The sequence below is a fragment of the Podarcis gaigeae genome (genome assembly GCF_964106915.1).
Source record: "Podarcis gaigeae genome assembly, chromosome: 17".
NCBI classification, from domain to species: Eukaryota; Metazoa; Chordata; class Lepidosauria; order Squamata; family Lacertidae; genus Podarcis; species Podarcis gaigeae.
This window is the reverse complement of record NC_139694.1, coordinates 29,392,729-29,414,905: the sequence shown is the minus strand read 5'-3', so window position 1 is coordinate 29,414,905 and position 22,177 is coordinate 29,392,729. Positions and strand designations below refer to the sequence as shown.

Here is a 22,177-nt window from a genome sequence, read left to right as displayed (position 1 = left end):
ACATGGAAAACAAGTCATTTTCGTGCAAAGCCAAAGTAGTCTCTCTATCCATCCATCTATCTATCTAGATCACCCAAAAAAGTTCTGTGTTTCAGTTTTACTCCAGCTAAAATGGCCCCCTAATAGCCTTTATTCAGGGTGTTGCTGCACCTCTTCTCCCCTCATCCAGGCTGCTCCCTCCCCAAACGCAGCCTCCCTACCGGCCTCCTGTCTTCAGCTGCGGAGTCATGGAGTCCAAGTGCAGGGTTAGAACCATCTGTGTTTATCACAGCTCTGTATGGAGCTCTAGAGGGAGATTCATAATTAGTAGGTAAATGGTGTTAGCTTCATACAAAGGCTGGGTGGGTCAAGGGTTGAAGGAAAATCTTTAAAAAAAATGCACCCTAATTGGCCCCAGCTTCTCCAGTGTTGGTTCATTCGCAAAATGTTTAGAATGAAGAAGGGAAGGACTTGGTTCCCTTACAGTATTCTAATCCGTGTGTACTAAATCTCATTGCGACATGAAAAGGGGGGCTTCATTGATTTATTGTATGTTTGTGGAATATTGTATGGGAAATGCAAAAGGTTTATGTTTAGTATAGGAGACCAAAACAGGCAAAGAAATGAATGAAAATAAGTGAAGGCTTGTGAAGGACCCCACCTTAAAAAACCATTTTATCTTCATGAAGCTTCTCTGAAGGTCTTTCTTGGGTGACACTGGTCTCTGGTTCACTTAAAATCAATAAATCAATCCTCTTTGCTGGAGGGATGTGGGAATCTTGGAACCTTTTTCCATGCTAGGTAGAATACCAGGGTCTTTAATACCATTTCTAAAATACCGTAATTGAACAACAACTCTTGCCAAATCCAGCTTTAGCGTTCTTTCATTGAACATAGATTATGACCTCATTATTTGACATCAAGATTTAGGGTTTTTTTACCCCCTATTGATAACTGCACATTTGGTGAAAGCTTCTGTTTGGCATTCTCAGGCTGAGCTACCCTTTGTGGGATGTGACTGTCTCAGAGCGACTCACTAGTCTTAGAAGAGGGGCAGAAGGTATAATGAAGAGAAATACCTTTGTGGAAATTTGGTCTCCTGTCTTTTCATATGTAATGGGGAAGAAGATAATAATTCTCACCCAGCAACTACTCAGATTTGTCTTATATTAACCATTAATACCTTAAGAATATGCATGAAATGACACTACATGCTCAATGTAATGTTAGTTGTGGAGATTGTATTACATAACTAGACTTGTACCCAGTTTTTGTTGTTAACAGTTTTATTATTCTCTACAAGTTTTTGCTACTTGAAAAAATACAGTATTTAGTCTGCTTTATTTGAAAGTGCTGTAATTAAAATTTCAAATTGGATTTATAAATCTGAGTGAATTGAGCTGGTTTAGCTCCTCTCAGTCTTCTGTTTGAAAAGCATATTGTCTGGAGCAATACCTTCCCTTGTATAATGCTTCATTTTTCTCATTCAAGGTGGCTTTTAATTTTGCGCTGAATGTTTTTATCCACTTTTGATGTTGTTTGTTGACAAACATTGAATAGCAGCATGCTGTATAAATTGATGCTCCATTTGTTCCTGTGAGGCAGCAGATTTTACAGAAGCATGTAATTTGTTTTGGTATGCCTTTCTTCTGCAAATGACAATGAAAATAATGACTAATAAAAGACAGTGTTTTGAGAGGCTTCAGCTACCACATTGCGATATATTTTGCCTCATCCGCCCTTGAGCCCTTGCTGTTCAACTGGATATCTCAGTGCTCAAAGGAAACTCTTACAGTTGTGTGTTGCGTCTTTCTTTACCGTCTTGGAAACCAGCCAGAGGGTCAGGCTTGAAAAGTTGAATGGTGTGCTAACCTTGGTCACCAACTTACATTCTGATATTTCAACCTTTTCATTTTGGTTCATTTGTTCAACATTTTCTATAACCTCATGGAAACGGCTTGTGGTCGTTAAACGGGAATCTAAGACTGAAATGCAGATTAGGTTCCTAAATGTGCTGGATCATTAATTCTGATGTCTCCATTTTAAAAAAGATGGGCTGAATTGGGATGTGTGCCACATCTTTCCTGACCTTGAAAATGGGTGCAGGAGCTTTAACTTGAAACATAGAATGGTGTCCTGCACATATTTACCAGTGGTTACTGTAATACAGGCTTCCTCAACCTCAGCCCTCCAGATGTTTTTGGCGTACAACTCCCATGATCCCTAGCTAGCAGGACCAGTGGTCAGGGATGCTGGGAATTGTAGTCTCAAAACATCTGGTGGGCCGAGGTTGAGGAAGCCTGCTCTAATATCTCCATCTTCAAGGCAGATGTCCCATGAGAATGTATTTTGCATTTTCTTTTCTCCATCCTTTGAAAACATATGAAGACTATGCTGGTATTCAGACTTGAATCATGTATCTGCCCAATTTACTTTTTCTATCTCAATGTTCAACAGAGTTTCCACATTACGTAAGTAGAGACTTTCCGGCTAAGTGGAGAGTGGTCCTCCAAATTGAGTTTCTTTAGAAAATAAAGAACCAGTGAAGATGAGCTAAAGATTTACCTGCAGCACTTCTTACCTTCAGGGATGCTTCTCATATAATACAGGAACCAACCTGCTTGACCCTCTTCTGTTGGGGGGCATCAGTGGGGAGTACACTCACTGTCAGTTTTTGGCACTGGCGTTTCTTGCTCTGTTCAGTTTTCTTGTTTGAAGGGCTGTCTTTTCTTTCGTTTCTCCTCTGCTGTCTTCCATTTTTCAGCTTGCTGCTTTTGAAAACCTGGTGACATTTTTGTCTTAATCAGAGTCCCCCTGCTCAGTTTTTAATTCTCATTCTACTCTCATTTCTATTCCATGTAGGTTTTCCTGCATCGCATCTTCTTGTAGGGGGTCTTTGAACTGTCATTTGGTGTTCAATAAATCTGCAGTTTTTAGGATCTTTTTATTTCAAAACATGTTTCTTTTTGCTGGAAAGAAAGAAGATAACTTGGTTATCTTCTTTTGAAACAGTTACCCCTGCTGCTCTTTCTTTTGGTATTTCTTTTTGACATTCTGCTTTCCCTGACGACTGTGGTGGTGAGGTTGATCTTGTTCTTTCATTATCTTGCCAGTCTTGTAGTGCTCACTTTTTCCTTTGTAAATTCAGGTTATTTATCTTTCCTTGCTGCTGTTTACTGTACCATTGGATGTCTTCCTTTTTTGCTTTGGGTTTTGACCTTAAAAGGCATAGGAAGCTGCATTATACTGATTCTGACCCCCAGTCCATCCCCAGAGGTGCCAACAAGTTTGTTTGGGCCTCATAAACTGTGTGTTGACTGGGTCTCCTGCTGCACTTACAAAACACACATTTGCATAAGATTTAAACACTGTTTATGTTCAGCTGCTTAGGAGTGCCTGGTTGTGCCCAGGAATTCAAAGAAATGGGTTTTTATATGGACAGTGTTTTTGTGAGTTTAGGGCTATGTCCTCTCACACACTATGCCAAGGCTTCAACCTAACGCAGGAAATGCTTGACACAACCCCAATTGGGGGAGATGCTAATGTTTAATTGTGGTCCACCATATTCATTCAACATGGCATCTAGCACCCAAAAGTAGATGGGGACCACCTCATTAACCTTCATGCAGACTTGGGCAGCAATATCTTCAGAACCATCCATATTGGTGCAGATTGGGCCTGTGATGCCAAATTTGTCAAAATCACAACAAATGGGGTAACAGTATCTTCAGAGGTGTCCAAATCAATGCAGTTTGGACCAGTCACGCCAAAAATCAGGCAGAGGCATACCAAACTCATGTTTCAGTCCACCATCGTGGTTCAGAATGGCAGCAGGTGGCCCAGTGTTGATGAAAATCCATGCTCCTGTGTCAGAAATCCCGGTGCCAAGTTTGGCGACAATATCTTGAGAGGCATTAGATTCATAGAGAACACACAGACAAATCAGTTTCAAAAATAAATAGTAGATGCAATTTTGTACCCTCTTTTGTAAATGGGAATGGAGGGCCCAAAAATAAATTGAACCCCACAAACAGGTAATAAGATGTATTGACGCTTAGACTGACAGTAGGTGAAGCTTTCTGTGTAATTGTATTTCTCCGCAATAAAAGTCTTGTCCTGCTTAATTTCCGCCTTCCACACAGCTGTAAAAGGCACAAGAGCACATCTCTCCCCAGTGCCTTAAACAATGTGAAGGACTCAAGTTAGGGTAAGAAGAATAACAGTAACAAAACATTTTGGCAGTTTGATAATAGATTTTAAAGGGAAAATATTTAAAATGACCACCTGTAGCTAAATAAATGTAATGAATCCCCATGATAGGGTGAGCTCCCGTTGCTCGGTCCCTGCTCCTGCCAACCTAACAGTTCGAAAGTATGGCAAAGTGCAAGTAGATAAATAGATACTGCTCTGGCGGGAAGGTAAACAGCGTTCCCGTGCGCTGCTCTGGTTCGCCAGAAGCGGCTTAGTCATGCTGGCCACATGACCCGGAAGCTGTACGCCGGCTCCCTCGGCCTATAGAGCGAGATGAGCACCGCAACCCCAGAGTTGGCCACGACTGGACCTAATGGTCAGGGGTCCCTTTACCTTTACCTAATGTGTGTATATCAGTAGGGAAAGGTAAGGGTCTCCCACCAAACTACCCCGGTCACCCCGACTGAATCAGGAGCATCGTGGGCTTGTCTCCTGCATTCGTCAACCAGCAAGACATGAGGCCAGGATGATCTCGCCCCAGGCCACGCCGTCTGCTGTCTGACTTGTGGTCTTCCTTTATAGGGTTCCTTTATAGGGTTATCCATTGGTGGTGATGTTCTATGAGTGTGTGGTGAATTATGCCACATCCTGTGTTCTGTCATGGCAGCTCTGGCAAATTTTCCAATGCAGAGTGACTACCCTATGTACACTACCCAATTTGCGCAGGACTCCCCCCCCCCCCCCGGAATACCCATGTCACTAGTGGTAGCTTGAGAATTTGAGGTGAAGGGCTTGTTCAAATGAGGTTGCTGGAAGAAGATTGAGATATGCTAGGATGCCCACCTATACCTCATTTACTTTGGTTCTCCAAACTAATTTTGTGAGTTTGATTTCCCCCCCCCCTTCCTCAGATATCTAGAATTGGGTCTTTAAAATTTAATATTTAACTGGTTTGCCCATGAAATATAGCTGAGTGATGTGAGCTAGCTAGATAGGTTCCTTGTTACAATAACAACTACAAGTACAGCTTATTTTGGGTTGCCCCAGCCACTCTGAGCAACTTCCAAGAGAATATGCAAAAGCACAACAGAACATCGCACGTTAAAAGCTTCTCAGTGCAAGGCTGCCTTCAGATGTCTACAGAAGGTTGTGTAATTATTTATCTCCTTGACATCTGATGGGAGGGCATTCCACAGGGTGTAACTACCAAGAAGGCCCTCTGTCAGGTTCACTGTATCTTCACTTCTCGCAGTGAGGGAACCACCATTATACAATTCTTGTTTTAGAAAAGAATCCTAGCATGGCGAATTCTCTTAAATCAGGTCTCTTATTGATATGTAAGTCTAGGTAAAATAAGTTTGGGGTTTTGTAAAGATACTTAGGATATTAGTACTGTAATTCCATTTTGTCTTTTTTCACAAATCTGTTAAAGGCTCGCTCTTTTCCCATTTACTGATTTACAGATTGAAAACCTGTTTACTTGATTCACACAGTTAACAGAATTTTATATTGAAATTGCCCATACAGTCTTGCCATTTATAGACATGTAAACAGAAAACACACCTGTTCAACTCCTTTCATATATTGAGATCTTGTGCATTGTACAGGCAAGCTGGAGATGGAAAATCTTACACTTCTAAGTCTGGCTTGGTTAACTTAAAACCTGTTGATGAGTCATTAGGTTTAATGCAGTCTGAATTGGGAACTATAATGACAGATATATTCATGCCTCATTAAATTACAGCTGCACACATTCACCCGCACGTACAAATGCACAAATTCCCTCACTCTCAGTAGTTACTAGTCCCAACAACCCCTTAGGTACACATATTGTATATATTGTTTATTGTATGTAGCATAAACAATTTGAGGTGTATGAGAGGCTGAATGCATGATATACATAGGTTTTATGCCTTTGAGAGTTATATCCTCTGGGTGTGCAACAGGGTAGAGAAGAGATGGTTTATACCCTGGATAGGGTAGAATGCCCAAAGAATAAATCACAGGGTCTTGGTTTTTTTTTGTTTGTTGTTTTTTTGCTTAAGTGGGTGGTGGGCTTATTTACAGTGAGCCTTCTGTGATCTGACTATTGTGGATTGATGCTGGCCTGGCCTGGTGGTGAGATAAATTGTCTACATAAATTGTATCCATGATGTGTCTTGGGGAAATGAGATTGGGGAGGGGGGTGTTGGATGACTGATCTCAGTGATGGGCGAGAGGAAGAAGTTGCCTTCTGGTTGCCCTCCGTCTCCTGCTGCCTCTCCTGCTCTGACAACGCTGCTTCCTGACTCGTGCTGGCTGCTTGCCCTCGTCTGAGATGGGGAGGACAAATGCCTTGGTACTCTCCCCCCGTTGGCTTGTGCCCTTGCCAAGTTGTAAGTCTTAGATGACCTAGACGGGGAGGAGATCATCATGGATGCCTTAGTTGAGATTCCTGCATTGCAGGGGGTTGGACTAGGTGACCCTCAAGCTCCCTTCCAACTCTACAAATTAGGATTTTATGAAATCAGCCCCAGCTGGAACGAAGTAGTCAAAGCACCTTATAGTTTCCAGAAGCTCAAAACTGCAAGAATGAAAATGGCCTGGTGTTTTTAAAAAGCACATTGTGACAATTCTTAAATCCTCACATAGGTTTGTAAGCAAATGGAAAGACTTTACAGTTGAGAATAATAGAAATAAATTAATATAATTGCACAGAAGTCATCCCCTACAATATCTGGGTTAGTGGATGACAAGGCCTCAGTTTTTCACTAAAAGTATATGATTTGTTTTTAAAGTGAAGGTATTTGTATTGATTCAAATGAAGAATTTGTACTGATGGCTTTTCAAAGATTTATGTGAATAGCAAAAAAAGAAGATATTTAATTTGCTGGTAACAGCTTTACACAGTCCAATTAGAGTAGCAGAGACATATAATTGAAAAGCACTTAAGGACTAGAATATCTTTCATCCTCTCTCAATGTGTGGATAAACAGTACCCCCTGCCAGTCCCCAAAGTAGTGTGAGTAATAGACTACTGGCAGTTCTGCTTCATATTTACTCATTCCATTATCTTCAAGGATAACATCTGAAGATCCACATATAAATCTATAGAATGTATAAATATGGACAATATGGACATAAATTCCAGGGTAATTTTGTTTGAAAACAGATATCATGCAGCAGAGCGGTCAGGATAAAAGATAGCATAAGCTGCATTTTTGTTATGTTATCAAATGTTCAGAATCCAGTTGACAGGAAATAGCATGAATTTGTCCAGACATCTGCAATGCACCTGAAGGAAATAGGCAATTGTTCAAAGGCAGAATTTGCTGTCAGAATTAAGTTCCAACTTGCAGCAAACCATGCTTAGGGAAGTAGAACTGTTGTTTGACACAAACCATGCTATGCAATAGGCTGGCAAAGGAGAATTGGAAAACAAGCTGTGGTTTGTACAAGTTATGGTTTGGTATGTGGTCTGAATAGAAAACCCATAGTTAAGTCCCTTGCTTCCAGAGGCCATTGCATCCAGGGACAAGATTATTGAGCAGGAAAGTAACTCTAAACCATGGTTTGCTTGATTGTGTCAGCACTTAAGATATTGCTGTGTTAGACATAGCAATGAGTGTCGGCCTCAGCAGTGCTTTTTCTTGTGCTACTCAGTGGCACACAGTCCCACCACCGCCACCCCCAGAGACGCTCAGCTGCATGGGGAGCCATGGCATGAACAAAGCCCCTCCGGTGCCTGGGCACCTTCTCCCCGGGGCTGACCGGAGTACCCAAGTCCCACTCCCCAAGGGGTGCAAGAATGGGGGGTGCAGCTTGTGATGTGCTTCCCCGTGTGCCCTGGGCTCAGCTGCTGGCTGGGTGCCCCCTGGTCACCTCACTGGCGGTGCTCACAGTGGCTGTTGCAGGGCAGGGGGAGAAGCTGCCTGTGAATACCGTCACCCTCCCGTCCCCCATCCCCCAAAGGCACTGGGCCTCAGCTTCACCCTCTCTGGTTTTGTACTGTCCTGCTCTTCCATCACAGCCTGAGGAGGAGAGGAGAGGGATTCACTTCCATTTCGGATTAACAGCAGTCTGGTGTTGCATCTGAATCATAAACTGGGGTCATACTATGATTTATTGAAACAAGCCAGCTTCATAAACCACAGTCTGCAGTTGGCTTGTTTCAGCAAACCATACTGAAGACTATCCACGGCTTGCACGGCTTCGGGTTTCCTGCTGAATGGTGCTTTCGTCAAAAAGGCAAACAGAATTCTTTGAGCTGCTTGCAGCCATAATGGAAGCTGAGAGGAGAGGGGAAGATACATGAGCCCAAGGCTTGACTGCACTCATTCCTGTAACAATAAACTTTATTTCATTGTTCTGTCCAAGCACAGCCTATAGTTTTGGTTTAAATTATTATTTTAGCACAAACCATGGTTTGCCATGGCATCTGAACAGTTCACAATATTCTTTCCCCCTTCTTTAAATTTTTTTAGCCATGAAGCTAACATTGCTAAGTCACTTTTTGATAATTCAAGTATATTTACAGAACAAGATTGAATCTCTTCTAAATGTCATGTTATGTTATGTTATGTGGACACCTGCTGAAATGTGACTTTTTAATGTTTCATATTTTACTATGTTTTATATATGCTGCAAGTTGCCCAGAGTGGCTGGGGGAACCCAGTCAGGTGGGCAGGGTATAAATAATAAAGTTATTAGTATTATTACTTTAATATTGTACAGATAAATAAGGCAAGCATGCCATGGGGAGTCTGTCCTCAGTCACCCTACTGTGGGTTTGTTTTGTAACCTGTTTAGGAAGCTTCACTGCTTCACTGTTTGTTTATTGCTCACTAATAATTAGCAACAGTAGAGATTAGGTTCTGAATGGCCGAGAGGGAAACGCATCTCATCATGTGACTGATTTCTTTGCAGGTTCAGCAAGTGCAAACGGTGCAACAGGTCCAGCATGTCTACCCAGCCCAGGTGCAGTATGTGGAGGGAAGTGACACCGTCTACACAAACGGAGCTATGTAAGTCCTTCATCTTGGACATCCCACTCATACATGCAGGTCTTCTACATGCAGGCTGCACATAGGACCGAAGATGGAAAAATGTGTGAGAAAGTGAACATATGAAACTACCCTCACCAATTGTGAATGATGGACCCCCATCATTCATTCTGTGTTTGTTTTGTTTTGTTTTTTAAAGCTCCATCACGGCTGACACCTGGTGGTAGCTAATGATCTTTTGTGGTTGGCGTGGATCTTGAGGGGGTGGTGGGTGTTTCTTTGTCACATGATATAGGTGAAGCCCATGTTGAGATAAAAACCATAGTTGGTATTTTTCTTTTCAGTAGACACAGGAAACATAAATAAGCTAATGCCACAAATAAGCTGAACAGTTCTGATTATGGGAGTGTGTGATAATTACATGGTCTTGGGAGTATGTGATAATTACACAGTCTAGGAATTTTGAAAGAAGAGAGAGAGCGCAAGCAGGCAGTGTCCTTAAAGTGGTGCATACGTCATTACAATACTGGGTGATAAATAAAACTGCCTTATGGTAGAGAATCTTTGCCATGCTCATATGGAAATTTTCAGTGAGGCGGAAGCAGCATTCTAGTCAGTATATTATGCACATCACAGATCTGTGAGTTTTCAGACGGTTGATCTATGAGTAGTGAGGTACAAAGAGTACAGTTTTAAGTGGATGACTCTTGAGGTTGTATTGCCTGTTCTCTACCATTGTAATGTACTTCTCATAGATGAATGTGACCATGATATGTCACCTGCAGTGTGCAGACAGAAAGCGATTTATTTAGCGCCTGAATTTTTATAATTATCATTTTGAGTGGAAGAGTAATCAAGTTTACTACTTCAGTTTTATGTTAGATATCTCTGATTAATTATAGGTCTCTAGTATTGTGACTCTTATGTTCCTTATTTCTCATATAGCCAGCCTTCTAGATGCATTTGTTCATTCCCCGTGTTGCAAAAGCTGCTTCCTAAGGCAGAATTAGACATTTGCCTGGCTTGCACATTACCGTGAACATGCAAGCATGCAGGCTCTGGGAGAGGGGAATGTGGCCGCATTGCCGCTTGGTTCTGCTGCTGTGCTGAGCCAAGCCATGTCATCTAAGCCCAAGGCCATGGTTTAGCTCTCTCTAAACTAGCTCCAAGCTGTAACCATGGTTTGTCCTATGGTTTGGGCAGCACCCTAAATCAAACCACCAGCAGAATAACTGGGGAGGAGCAAGGTGGCTGCCATTTCCCTTTGAGAACTTGCACCCTCATGCATTTGCACGAAGCGCTGGTTTGGCCTAGTTAGTGTGATGTGTGAACCAGACGCTCAGGAAGGACATGTGGTGCTGCCAAAAATGAAAGCCCAGGGTTGTGTTGTTATTCTCCCATCTCCTCTCCATAATAATTCCAAATATATTGTCTTCAAATAACATTGTGGCTAATGTTTTCAACATCTCTGCTTTGCAGGAATAAATAATTTAAAAACCTATAACAACTTGTGTTCGTTCTCATAAATATTGATGGGTGTAAGCAGCTTCCTTAATTTTTAGCTAAGAAATCTTGTCTACTTTCCCCACAGTAATATTAGCTAATATGATTAAATGTATTAATGTTATTAAATTCTATTACTATCACTACATACTGTTGAAATAACAATAATAAATGAACCCTATGTAAATAGATGGCGAAGTTAAACACTACAGTAGTAAGAACAGGTATTTGAATCGAGGTTCTTCTGTGCATTCAAATTTTTATAGCAATTAGGCTGCCTGTAAGGAAAGAACACTTAACTGAGTAGAAAATAATTAATTGCAAGGAAAAGTCTTTTCTTGATGGAGTGAAAAGCACCTGTAAAACAGTACTAAACCTAAGAGCAACTTTTGCATGGAAAGATCAGTGTGCTCCAGGTAAACGAAGCCTATTGAATGAGCAGATGAAAGAAAATTTAGGGTCGCATTCAGCTCAGGTACATGCTGAGGCAAGATGAGGTGGCAGAAGTACTAATTTATAAAAGGTGACAGATCATTGTCATGACATTTCCATAGAACCTAATGGAGTCATCTGGGAATAAATCAATGTGTGGGAGTGTGCCATGTGCACACCACCTTTGAAACTTCAGAAAATATAAAAGATTTACCCTTTCAATGCCATTCTCTTTCATCAGAAATACTGCTACCTGACTTCTTTCCCACAGGGAAATGTCAGAAGGACACAAAACATCTTGAGCACATGAAAATGGTAACTGGCGTTGGACAACTCTATGATTTTATGTTTGTGTCCACAGGGACACACACATACAGAGCCCAGTTCCTGTATACATCGCTTGTGCTTTCCCTTGGACATGCTGATATCTGCAGAATCTGCTTTTGTTTCTTTTTAAAGTTATTGTATAGTTCTCGTGATTTCACACAAGTTTGAATACATATGGGCAAACACGGCAACACACTTTCCGTGCTTGATCAAGTTTTCAGCATCTAAGCTGAGCCATTTTTTTCTGCCCATAAGTGTATGTCATCTTTCTACTGTGAATTAATATTTTGTATTCTGAGCTCAGAAGTACTTGGAGTTGACATCACTGAGAGTGAGCATTTGAAACAGATGGACTTGGTAGTTACACACTTATTGTGTTTTTCTCTTAGCAAAGGGTGTGTCATCTCCACTTCTAAACATTGGGAATAACAGTTTGCTGTGTTGCAACTTTTGTAGTAAATAGTTTATAGTTTTTTTTCCAGGAAAAGAGATTCATCTTAGATTATAAGCTAATAAATTTAAAAGACTTTGTGCAATAGAAAATGTTGTTAGAAATGAGAAATAATATTTAGCTCGATGCAAGCCATTGTGGTGAAACAGTTGTCTTCCTCTAGTAAAAGGATGCATCTAAACAACTTTGTCTTTTCTCTCTTTTTCCCTGAAGACGAACAACCACGTATCCTTACACAGAAACTCAGATGTACAGCCAAAACACTGGAGGGAATTACTTTGATACCCAAGGCAGTTCTGCACAGGTGACTACTGTGGTCTCTTCTCATAGTATGGTGGGCACTGGAGGCATTCAGATGGGTGTCACGGGAGGACAGCTCATCAGCAGCACGGGAGGCACCTACCTGATTGGCAACTCCATGGAGAACTCTGGCCATTCAGTGACGCACACCACGCGCGCCTCCCCAGCCACAGTAAGTAGCGCAGACGCTTCCGTCTCTCTTGTTTGTTTTCAGGAGCAGAAATTCCAGGTTTGCTTAATGAAGGCATGGACTACCTGGCCCTGTTGCCATGCAACCTCTATTCATTTTTGTGTCGCTTCCACAAGGACATTGAAATGAACAAAAGCTTCACAGCAATGGGTCGCAGGGGTTTTTGCCCCAAATAATTGACGCCCACCATGCAAAAAAAGAAAGGGAAAAGTATGAGTCTCATTCTCTTCCATTCTTTTACTCAGATTTATTCAAACAGATTCAGACTTTCCGATGGCTTTCTCTCAAACCTATGTTCAATAAATTTACTTCATGGGGAAATAAAATTGCAGAAATATAGTTAAATATAATGACAGTATCGCAGCTTCTTTCACTGCATTCTTTTCAGTTCTGGATTTCATGTCTCCTGTAGGGGTCGCTCTAGTTAGTTCTCCATGTGGCTGTCATTCATATTTTAGCTTTCTTGATATTGATAGCAGCTTCAGTCACCATTGTAGTTTCCATGTGAGCAGGCATTTGACTGCATTAGAGGTATGTATCACAAAGATTAGCAACTGCATGGAAAGTTGCTAAATGGCAGGTGGATGCAAATGAACTCAATGTTTGAGAACTTCTTATTCCTTAAAAACAACCAATCCTATTCCTGGTTAATATAAATTGTAGCAGTAAATGATGGTTTGTTTTAATCATGGTTTGTTGAATAGTCCAGGGTCCAGTTTACTGATATTCAGCCAAACCATAGCTTGTTGGCTTGCTATTCCTTGAGCTCCTCTACAAATACCCTGCTGCTACGCTGAAGCCCTTTGTAGTATCTGGGGACTGGCAAGGCATCACCTGCTGCCTTAACATCGGCTGGCTACAGAAACTGGGCAGTGAACATAAACACTCGTCTTGGAGATCTTTGGCCTCTCCAGAAAGCTCCTAAGCAGTAAAACATCCTCCTCCCACAATCCTTTTGAAGAAAAAGTCATTTCCTTCTGAAAGTCTTCTGCTTGTACCCAGATTATGTAGACAGCGAGGCTGTCTTTTGCTCCTCTCAGCGGTGATTGTTCAGTGGGGAAGGGAGACATTAAACTTCTCCGTTTCACATTCACCCACCCAGCACACTTGCTCTGACAGCCTCCTCGCCCCGCCCATGCACAACTTGGGTGGTCCAGGTCTCCCACAAAGCGCAATAGTGTAAATTGCTCCAAACAAATCATGATGAGTGATCTTAGTCAGCTTAAGACATACAAACAAACCAGTGTTGAGCTTGACAAACCAAGGTTTAACATTGCATCTGTACAAGGCCATTATGTTATGAGAACCTGTGGTGTTCTAGGTGTTATTGAACTCATATCAGCTCCATCCAGCATGGCTAATGGTCAGGAGTGATGGGAGTTGTGGTCCTGCAATATCTGGAGGACTGTGCAAAATGGAGGAGAACATACAAATTAAATAGACCTGCTTGTAGCAGCCATGTTAAAATACAGAGGCAGTGGGGAAAGGAGAAAAAAAAAACCAAAATAAACAGCATTATGAGATTAATGAGAGAAATATTAAACATTGGGAACGAAACCCAGAAAGCCTTGTAGGGAGCGAAGGTTTCTGAGGTTCCTTTTCTACTCTCTCTGCCTTGCCAGAAAAGCCACTCTGTAAAGTCAGTGGATCTTGTAGATTGGCATTCAAGAGAACTTAAGTTTAAAGAGGAAATCTCATATGGCATTGTGTAGTTACGTCAAGTTCAGATTATAATGTACAGTGGTACCTCGGGTTACAGACGCTTCAGGTTATGCGATTTCGGGTTGCGCACCACGCCAAACAGGGAAGTACTGGAACGGGTTACTTCCCGGTTTTAGTGCTCGCGCATGCGCAAAAACACTAACTCACACTTTGCGCATGCGCAGAAGTGCCGAATTGCGACCCGCACGTGCGCAGGCGTGCACTGTGGGTTGCGAACGGTGCAGGTTGCGAACGTGCCTCCTGCACAGATCACGTTCGCAACCCGAGGTTCCACTGTATATGGATTTTTGGATGCAGACTAGGAAAGGCAAGTTTTAAGAAAGGAAATTTCATACATTTCAAATGTTGACCCCTTGATGTAGAAGGTTCACCAACCATGAATATATTGAAAATCAGATTAATTTTTTTAAATGAGGGTTTTTAATCTCTGTGTGTATTTTCTTTAGGGTTTTTAAAAAATAGTTTACATATAAACTATTAATAGTTTACATATAAATTGTAGGTACATTGCGCTTCCTCTTTACAGCTAGAAACTTTTATTTAAAAATACTTCTAGTTTTGTTTTGTTTTTTTAAATAACTCTTAAATTGTAGGAATTGTAGAGCATACTTTTCAACTGCTGATGCCATACACAGCAATATCCATAATTGTTGCATGTACCATCTGTTTTGGCAAATTAAAAAGAGAGAATTTAAAAAAACTGAGGAGCTTGAAAGAGAAACTTTCAAGCAGCTTGTGTGCTTTTTAATATTATGACTAATTGGTGTTAAAATAGTAAAAGACAAAAGAGTGGCTGGTAAATTCAAATTTTATATTTGTTCTGCAATGTGAAATACTCTCCCTATTTTGAACTGCATAATTACTGTATTCTTCCTCATTATTTTTGCAACAGCAACCCCCCCCCCCCAAAAAAAACCCTATGATGTAGTGGAAAATAAGCTGTTTCAAGATTCCAGAAGTTCTTTGCGTATCTTGTTCTAACAATATGCCATGGAAGCTTACTCTGCTAAGTGTTTTATTATGAGTTTACAAGAAAAAGAAATCCGCCAAACCCTCTGTATGCCACTTTCACTAACTACTTGATGACATCAGTATTATATTTGGAGATTGATGACAGTATTTCTGTCACCTATTACAAGTGCATTTTTTGAAAATCCCAATGTGAAATAGTTACAAAATGGGAAAAGCTGTTGATTTATACATAGAAATGAGTGACAATCAATATGAAAGACAAGGCTTATGTTGAAATCAGATGTTTGAATTCATTGATATTATGATAGTCTTTTATTACATTTTGTCACTGTGAACCAGATTAGAATTGTATTTACTTTAGAAAGGATGGATTTCTCTTCAGATAGTTCTCAGCATTGTATTTCAGTATTGCTTAATGGTGTTAAAAGTACAATATGCAGGTCACAGGGGTGTAGCACGGGGGGGGGGGCTGCCAGGGTGATGGCCCTGGGCACATTTTTCTGGGATGCTCTGCTCACCCCACCCTGCCAGCTCTGCATGGCTTTGTGAGGCTGAGTTTTGAGTTTCGCCGGTCAAATAATTCAGATCAGATCCCAGGCTTGTGAAGTGGAGCAGGGCTGGCAGGGCGGTGTGAGAAGGCTGGGGTGATTCAAGGGTTGCGTCCTTTGGCCTGCCCCCCCCCCGCACAGGCAGGTAGGTGGCACAGCACAGCCCCGCTTGGCTCTGGGGTGTGTGGCGCTCTGACAGTAGCCAGGACTGGGTTGGCGCGGCAGGCTTCGTTCACCCTCTGAGCTTTACTGCCTCCTGGCGTGTGCTTGCTGGCAAACCACGCTATGTCACTGGCAGGTTACACAAGATTTTTCATTGGTGGTTAATTCAAGAATGCTATCCTGAATAAACGGGACGCGGGTGGCGCTGTGGGTTAAACCACAGAGCCTAGGACTTGCTGATCAGAAGGTTGGCGGTTCGAATCCCCACGACGGGGTGAGCTCCCGTTGCTCAGTCCCAGCTCCTGTCAACCTAGCAGTTTGAAAGCACGAAGTGCAAGTAGATAAATAGGTACCGCTCCAGTGGGAAGGTAAACGGAATTTCCATGTGCTGCTCTGGTTTGCCAGAAGCGGCTTAGTCATGCTGGTCACATGACCTGGAAGCTGTACGCCGGCTCCCTTGGCCAATAAAGCGAGATGAGCGCTGCAACTCCAGAGTCGGTCACGACCGGACCTAATGGTCAGGGGTCGCTTTACCTTTATCCTGAATAAACAGACCTTGATTAATCTAGGCAGAGGATTTCAAATTATTAGCAAGATTCCCCTGTTCACTTTGGTCACTCTCAAAATCAGTGTTTCACTTCATTTGCATACCTGAGATAATGATAGTGATATTGAGTGGTAACTGCCCACTGATGGAAGGGAATCCATTTGGTCACACACCCCCTCTGGGGGACTGGGAGCAGATTGGACTGGACAGATTGAGAGAATGCATGGGCCACAGCAGGGCAGAGGGCGACTGCTGAAATTTGCCTCACTTCCTGCTCTGCAGACAGATTCTCATCCATCAGTGAGCAATCACTTGTCACCCAGTGATCACTGATTTAAAACAGGCCAGACAGGAGCCCATATTTATGAAGGTGGGCTTCTAAAAGTATTTCAGCTTTCTTCTCTGCTGATTACGTTTGATCGCAAAAACTAATCAAGGAGTCAAGTAAGACATTGATACATCAGGAATAATTGTGTTTACTATTTTGAGAATTCTGTGTGAATATCGACACAAGCTGACATTTTACCTAAGAGTCTTTTATATATTTGTGTTTTGGAAAGATTCTACGTTGGGTTTCTTTCAGCTTAGGCATGTGGCACTAAATCATGGTTTTGCCTTGTGTGGAAACTGGACAAAAGAGAGGGACCGCTAAGGGCTCCTTCTTAAATTAAACTGGCAGGATGGGAAGGGTAGCTTTGGTGTAAAGCACTAGTTCCCAATTAGCTAAGTGCTGCAGGCCCCTTGTTTTTTCAAAAGCCAAGCCCCAAACCCCCTATTTGTGAAAACCACCCATTGGAAACCACTGGTATAGAGGGAAGCCACAGTTTGGTCTCTTTTTGCATTTCCCAAGACATTTATTGGCATGGGGAAGAGCAAGTATTTTTCAAATACAAATGCTGCAATCACTTCCATGTCACCAGAGTAATGCAAGAAAAGGCCCTTAAAAGAGCAGTGAAATGGTTGCTTAGACATACTAGAAACAAATTATGCAAATTTTCTTAATTTGCATAATTATATGCCAACTCCATAATTATGAGTTACTGTAGCACAACATTTGCCTTTTCAAATGCAAGATATTCCATGTACCACCCAATAACTAAACAACTGTTCTGTTGAGAACATTTTTTTAAAGCAGAAAGCGCACTTTTTTTTGTTCTAAGCAGAAAGCACATTGTACATACTGATAATATAACACACACAGTTTGTAGTGAATTGTTTCCTTAACATGTGGTGGTATGTTGTGCACAAATATTAAATCAATGTCTCTGTGTGGAAAAGAAATATTTGTTCACTCTCCTGTTTGAATAGGCATGCATACTCTCTAAAACAATGTGGGGGGGGGGGATAGGGACTTGATCATTAAAAGACGCAATTAGCACATTCATACAGTTGCATATTCCAATACATTGTTATCCCAACTTTCCCCAAACGTTTGGAAGAGTAATCTTAAAAAGAAGCTGTCTTTTGTGAGAATATGGAAAGTCAACATGACAGACACATTTCAATTGTTTATTTGCCATTATAGCCTTTTATTGGCAAGCAGAAGACTTATTTGTATTTGTGCACATTGCAGGTCTAAACAGATTATTATTATTAGGAGGACATTATTTCTGGAGATCTAAAATGATTTGTACATTCACATTAGTCCTGTGGTAGACTGAAGGTTTGAATATGGACGATTCATGCAATGTTTCATGTGTACTGAGATTTGCAACCATTTTAGTCTGCATGAATTTAGATAAAACTAGGGTGTATAGCTATTAGTCTATTAATACAAGCTTAGTGATATGTTCTTTGTTCTTTGATAAGTCATTTGTTTACTTAAGAGTATTGTACAATACTTTCTGTTACTGTGTTCTCAACTGTTTTAAACATCTCCTCCTTCTCTGCCCAGTACATGACTGGGGCTAAAACACTCCCCATAACAATTAATTTTCCTTTGATATAAAATGCTATTAAGAATACAAGAACATTAGAAGAGCTGTACTGGATCAGGAAAGAGGTTCAAATCTTGAATCATTTGTATTTAAAGGTTCCTTGTATCTTTGGCATTCCAGGTTAGACCACTGTACAATACAGTACTTTACATGTGTCTCCCTATGGTGTATGTTCTGGAAATGGCAGCACATACAGCACCAATTTTGCAATTACATCGTTGGTGGCCAGTTGGCTTCCAGGCTCAGCTTGAAGTGCTGCTTTTGAGCTTTAATGCCCTAAAGTGTCTGGGTCCCTAACGCCATAAGGATGGGGTGGTGGGATCTTCATTGCAGTGAGTTGCAACATGCAGGCAATTTCTTCTCTAAAGCTGCAGAATTCTCTCTAGGGAAGTCCATCTCGCTCCCCTCTTTCTGGTTTTTTTAGACATCATGCCAAAGTGGTCCTCTTCTGGCAGGCTTTTGAGTTGCCCTGATTATCTTTTTCCTGCTTCTGCTTTTCTGATCAACATCGCTGCTAATTTGTTTCTCTGGGGTGTTTTTCAAATTTGACTTGATTTACATGTTTAATATACTTTGTTAGAGACCTTGACGATTCTTCACTGAGATCATGGTTTAAAATAATAAAAATAATAATTAAATAGATTTCCTGGGGAACGTTACACTAAATAAAGTATTTTACAGTTTTCTGTGTCCTATGAGAAGGGCCTGAAGTTCAGTGGAAGGGCGTACAGGCGTAAATGGTCTCATTTCAACCCCTGGCATTTCTAGTTAAAAAGGTAGAGGGTTAGGAAAGACTTCCACTTGTTAGAATAGACAAGAATTGGCTGGATTGAACAATGGTTTGACACAGACAAATACCATCTTCAATTGGTCTCTTCATAATCTGATCAGTGTAGAATGCTCTCTAAAAAGACTCAATTCATAAAGATAAAAACATGTTTATGTTTTTGTCCATTCTGTAGTGTTTTTTCCCTCAACAACTAATTGATTTCATGCTGTTTTTATTTCACTCAGAATCATCACAGTAGCTTATTTGTTACTATCTCTCTGAGCAACTTAAGAGGGAAATGGGAAGTTCTATCAAAATGCTTCTGTTTTTATATATTCCCACATACAGAATTTATTTCTAAGTGCAAATGCAAATATTCCACGTAAGGACATCTACACAAGGCCAGGATGCAAAGAAAGAACAGATGTGCTTGAAGCATATGTTCCATCAGGCACATTGAGAGATTTACCTTGTCTTTCCCCCCATTTCGGAACCCATCACCCTGTTTAAACTGAGCAGCGGCCTACATTTCTGCATTGGGAACTGCTCTTGCAAAAGCATTTCAGCAAAGGACCAGATCTGAGTGTAGTTCTCTCCTGCTCATCTGCATTTGTCTTTGGAAGGCCAAGGTGCTAGCCCAGCGAATAAATTGTGGTGGTTTGGTAGCCATTTAAATCATGAGATTAATTAAAGTTGTTCAATCATTTTTCAAGTATCAGCAGGCAAGAGACACATAATATGAAATTGTAGGTCCAAAGAATAAACCCTCCTGGTGCCATCCTGTTCATGTTTAATTGGAAGTATGTCTCACTAAGGTCAGGGAGACCTGCTCCCAGAACAGAGCAGAGGGTTGCAGGCTCAACCAAGTGCTTCAAGTTCTTTGTACACTTATTTTCTAGGATGCTTATCTGTTTTCTATGGATATTATACCCTGCTCAGGATTCTGAAATGTTTGCATTGTGGCTTAACAATAAACCGTGTTTTTCTTTCTTTCTTTTTATGGAATGAGCAGGAGTGGGGGGCAGCCTTTTTGATAACTTGCTCTTTCAGTTTTGTTGAAGCAGTTGTTGCTGCAAAATTTGCTGGGGTAAAGATTTGAAGACTATGCCCCCAATAAATTGTAATAGCTTTGAACTAAAGTTTTCTTTTGAACTTTGGCAATCTATCAAAATTTCTGTGGTCAGTCTTTTATTACTATCTTGTCTTGAGCCCTTTTTTTAATGACATCTATTATCAGATTGAAATGGCGATTGAGACACTGCAAAAGTCTGATGGTCTGTCCACTCACAGAAGCTCTCTTCTCAACAGCCATGTAAGTTGCCTCTTCTTCATGTAAACTAATCCCTTGCTTGATTTGCATGCCTAGCTTGCCTTCTAAATGCTTGTTTTGGTTGCTGCTTTTTTTCTTTTTCTTTTCTTTCTTTCTTTTTTTTTGCCTCCTGAATCTTCCTTTCTACTTTTAAGCTCTCATAGCAACTCCTCACTATCTTTTTCAGACACAATAACAGTGCAGCAAAATTGTTGAGTTGTTTGATTTCCTCGCCCTTATAGCATTGCTCAAACCACCATGAGCAATTTTTTTTTAAAAAAAATAACCCAGTTTTATTTGGATTGTTAACATAGGCTTCATACTGTTAAACAAGATGTGTATTCTGTTCTCATTTGACAAGGGTAAGATGTCACAGTGGTGACAAGATTTTTTTAAGCAAAGAAATAATTTCACTGCTTTATGCTTCTTCGTTGCCAGTTCCTAATACTCCAGTGTGCTCCAATACGACCAAGATAAGCTATAGATAAGAGCATGACTTTCAGAGCTGACACTACTAGAGGGAGGAAGCAGATTTGGCCCCTGTCACAGCCATGTTCTGAGTATCTCTCTTTATTATTTCCCATGCAATCTCCCTCCCATGCAGCCAAGTGGGGATGCTCTTGTGGTGGAGCAAAAGCCTCCCCTCCAAGCCAGACAGGGGTCACCAGGAATTCCGTAGTGGGACTCCAACATCCCTCTGCAGAGAGTCCTTGCCATGAGGACTGTTTTCATATACAGCCTGCCTCTCAAAATGGCAAGTTTTTTGCCACTTTGTAAAATGGCATTAATTCCCATATATTCATTACACAAAAGCCAGTCTTTTAATCAATTGGCATCTTAAACACTTTCTTTTCATATACAGTGGTACCTCGCAAGACGAAATTAATTCGTTCTGCGAGTTTTTTCGTCTTGCGAATTTTTCGTCTTGCAAGCACGGATTCCCATAGGAATGCACTGAAAAAGAAAAAGGAAACAAACTTGCAAGACGTTTTCGTCTTGCGAAGCAAGCCCATAGGGAAATTCGTTTTGCGAAGCAACTCAAAAAACAAAAAACTCTTTCGTCTTGCGAGGTACTACTGTATACAAAATTGTGCACCCGGAGGAGAGCCATAGATATGGAAAAGGGCATGTCTGGTGTCTCACAGGTACACCAGCTTCTGTTTCTTCAGGAAGAAATGCATTGTTGAGCTTTGGTGACCTAGCCTCAGGTTCTGTACCTCCTGATGCCTCCTCTGAGTGTCGGACTGAGCCCAGAGTGACGTGACCCAGGCTGCCTCTGGGGAACAACCAAGGAGAGCCAAGGGCTTGGTTCATGGGGTCCATATGCTTGCCATTTCTGTATGCTCATAAACCCATGAACTTTTGAGTCGGCCTTACTTATTTTTATCCTGTGCTGTTTTCCTACCCTTGTGTTTTCCCACTCCTCCATCCCACAAGTTGGCCCCACTCAAAAATCTGTAAATATTCTTCAGCTCTCATCGTGCCATCTCATTATTGTTAAATCACAAAGCTTATTTGTTTCAAGTCTTGCAGATGAATGAATGTTTTCTAACATGTGTTTGCATGAAAAAGTATCTTAAAAGAAGCATAACTATGGAAATGAAATTTCCAAATAAGTGATCATCTCAAAATTAACTAATTGTGTATACAGTGGACTCTCGGGTTGCGAACGTGATCCATGCGGGAGGCACGTTCGCAACCTGCAGCAATCGCAACCCGCAGCGCTGTGTCTGCGCACACGTAGGTTGCACTTCTGCGCATGCGCAAAGTGCGATTTAGCACTTTTGCGCATGCGTGAGCGCTAAAACCCGGAAGTAACCTGTTCTGGTACTTCCGGGTTCGGCGCGGTGTGCAAC

The 22,177-nt window shown here is 41.3% G+C and overlaps 1 protein-coding gene across 7 annotated transcripts in view; it reads left to right on the top strand.

Annotated features, from left to right (window-relative positions):
* Positions 1–22,177, top strand: part of RFX3 (regulatory factor X3) — a 110,333-nt gene that overhangs the window by 54,677 nt on the left and 33,479 nt on the right. For 2 of the 7 annotated variants that reach the window (XM_083718823.1, XM_083718822.1), the window contains exons 3-5: positions 9,076–9,173; positions 12,079–12,337; positions 20,250–20,324. In XM_083718823.1, the coding sequence (XP_083574949.1) occupies positions 9,076–9,173; positions 12,079–12,337; positions 20,250–20,324 (432 nt within the window). The remainder of the gene's footprint in view (positions 1–9,075; positions 9,174–12,078; positions 12,338–20,249; positions 20,325–22,177) is intronic. The other 5 variants (XM_083718826.1, XM_083718827.1, XM_083718824.1 and 2 more) reach the window with 3 other exon arrangements.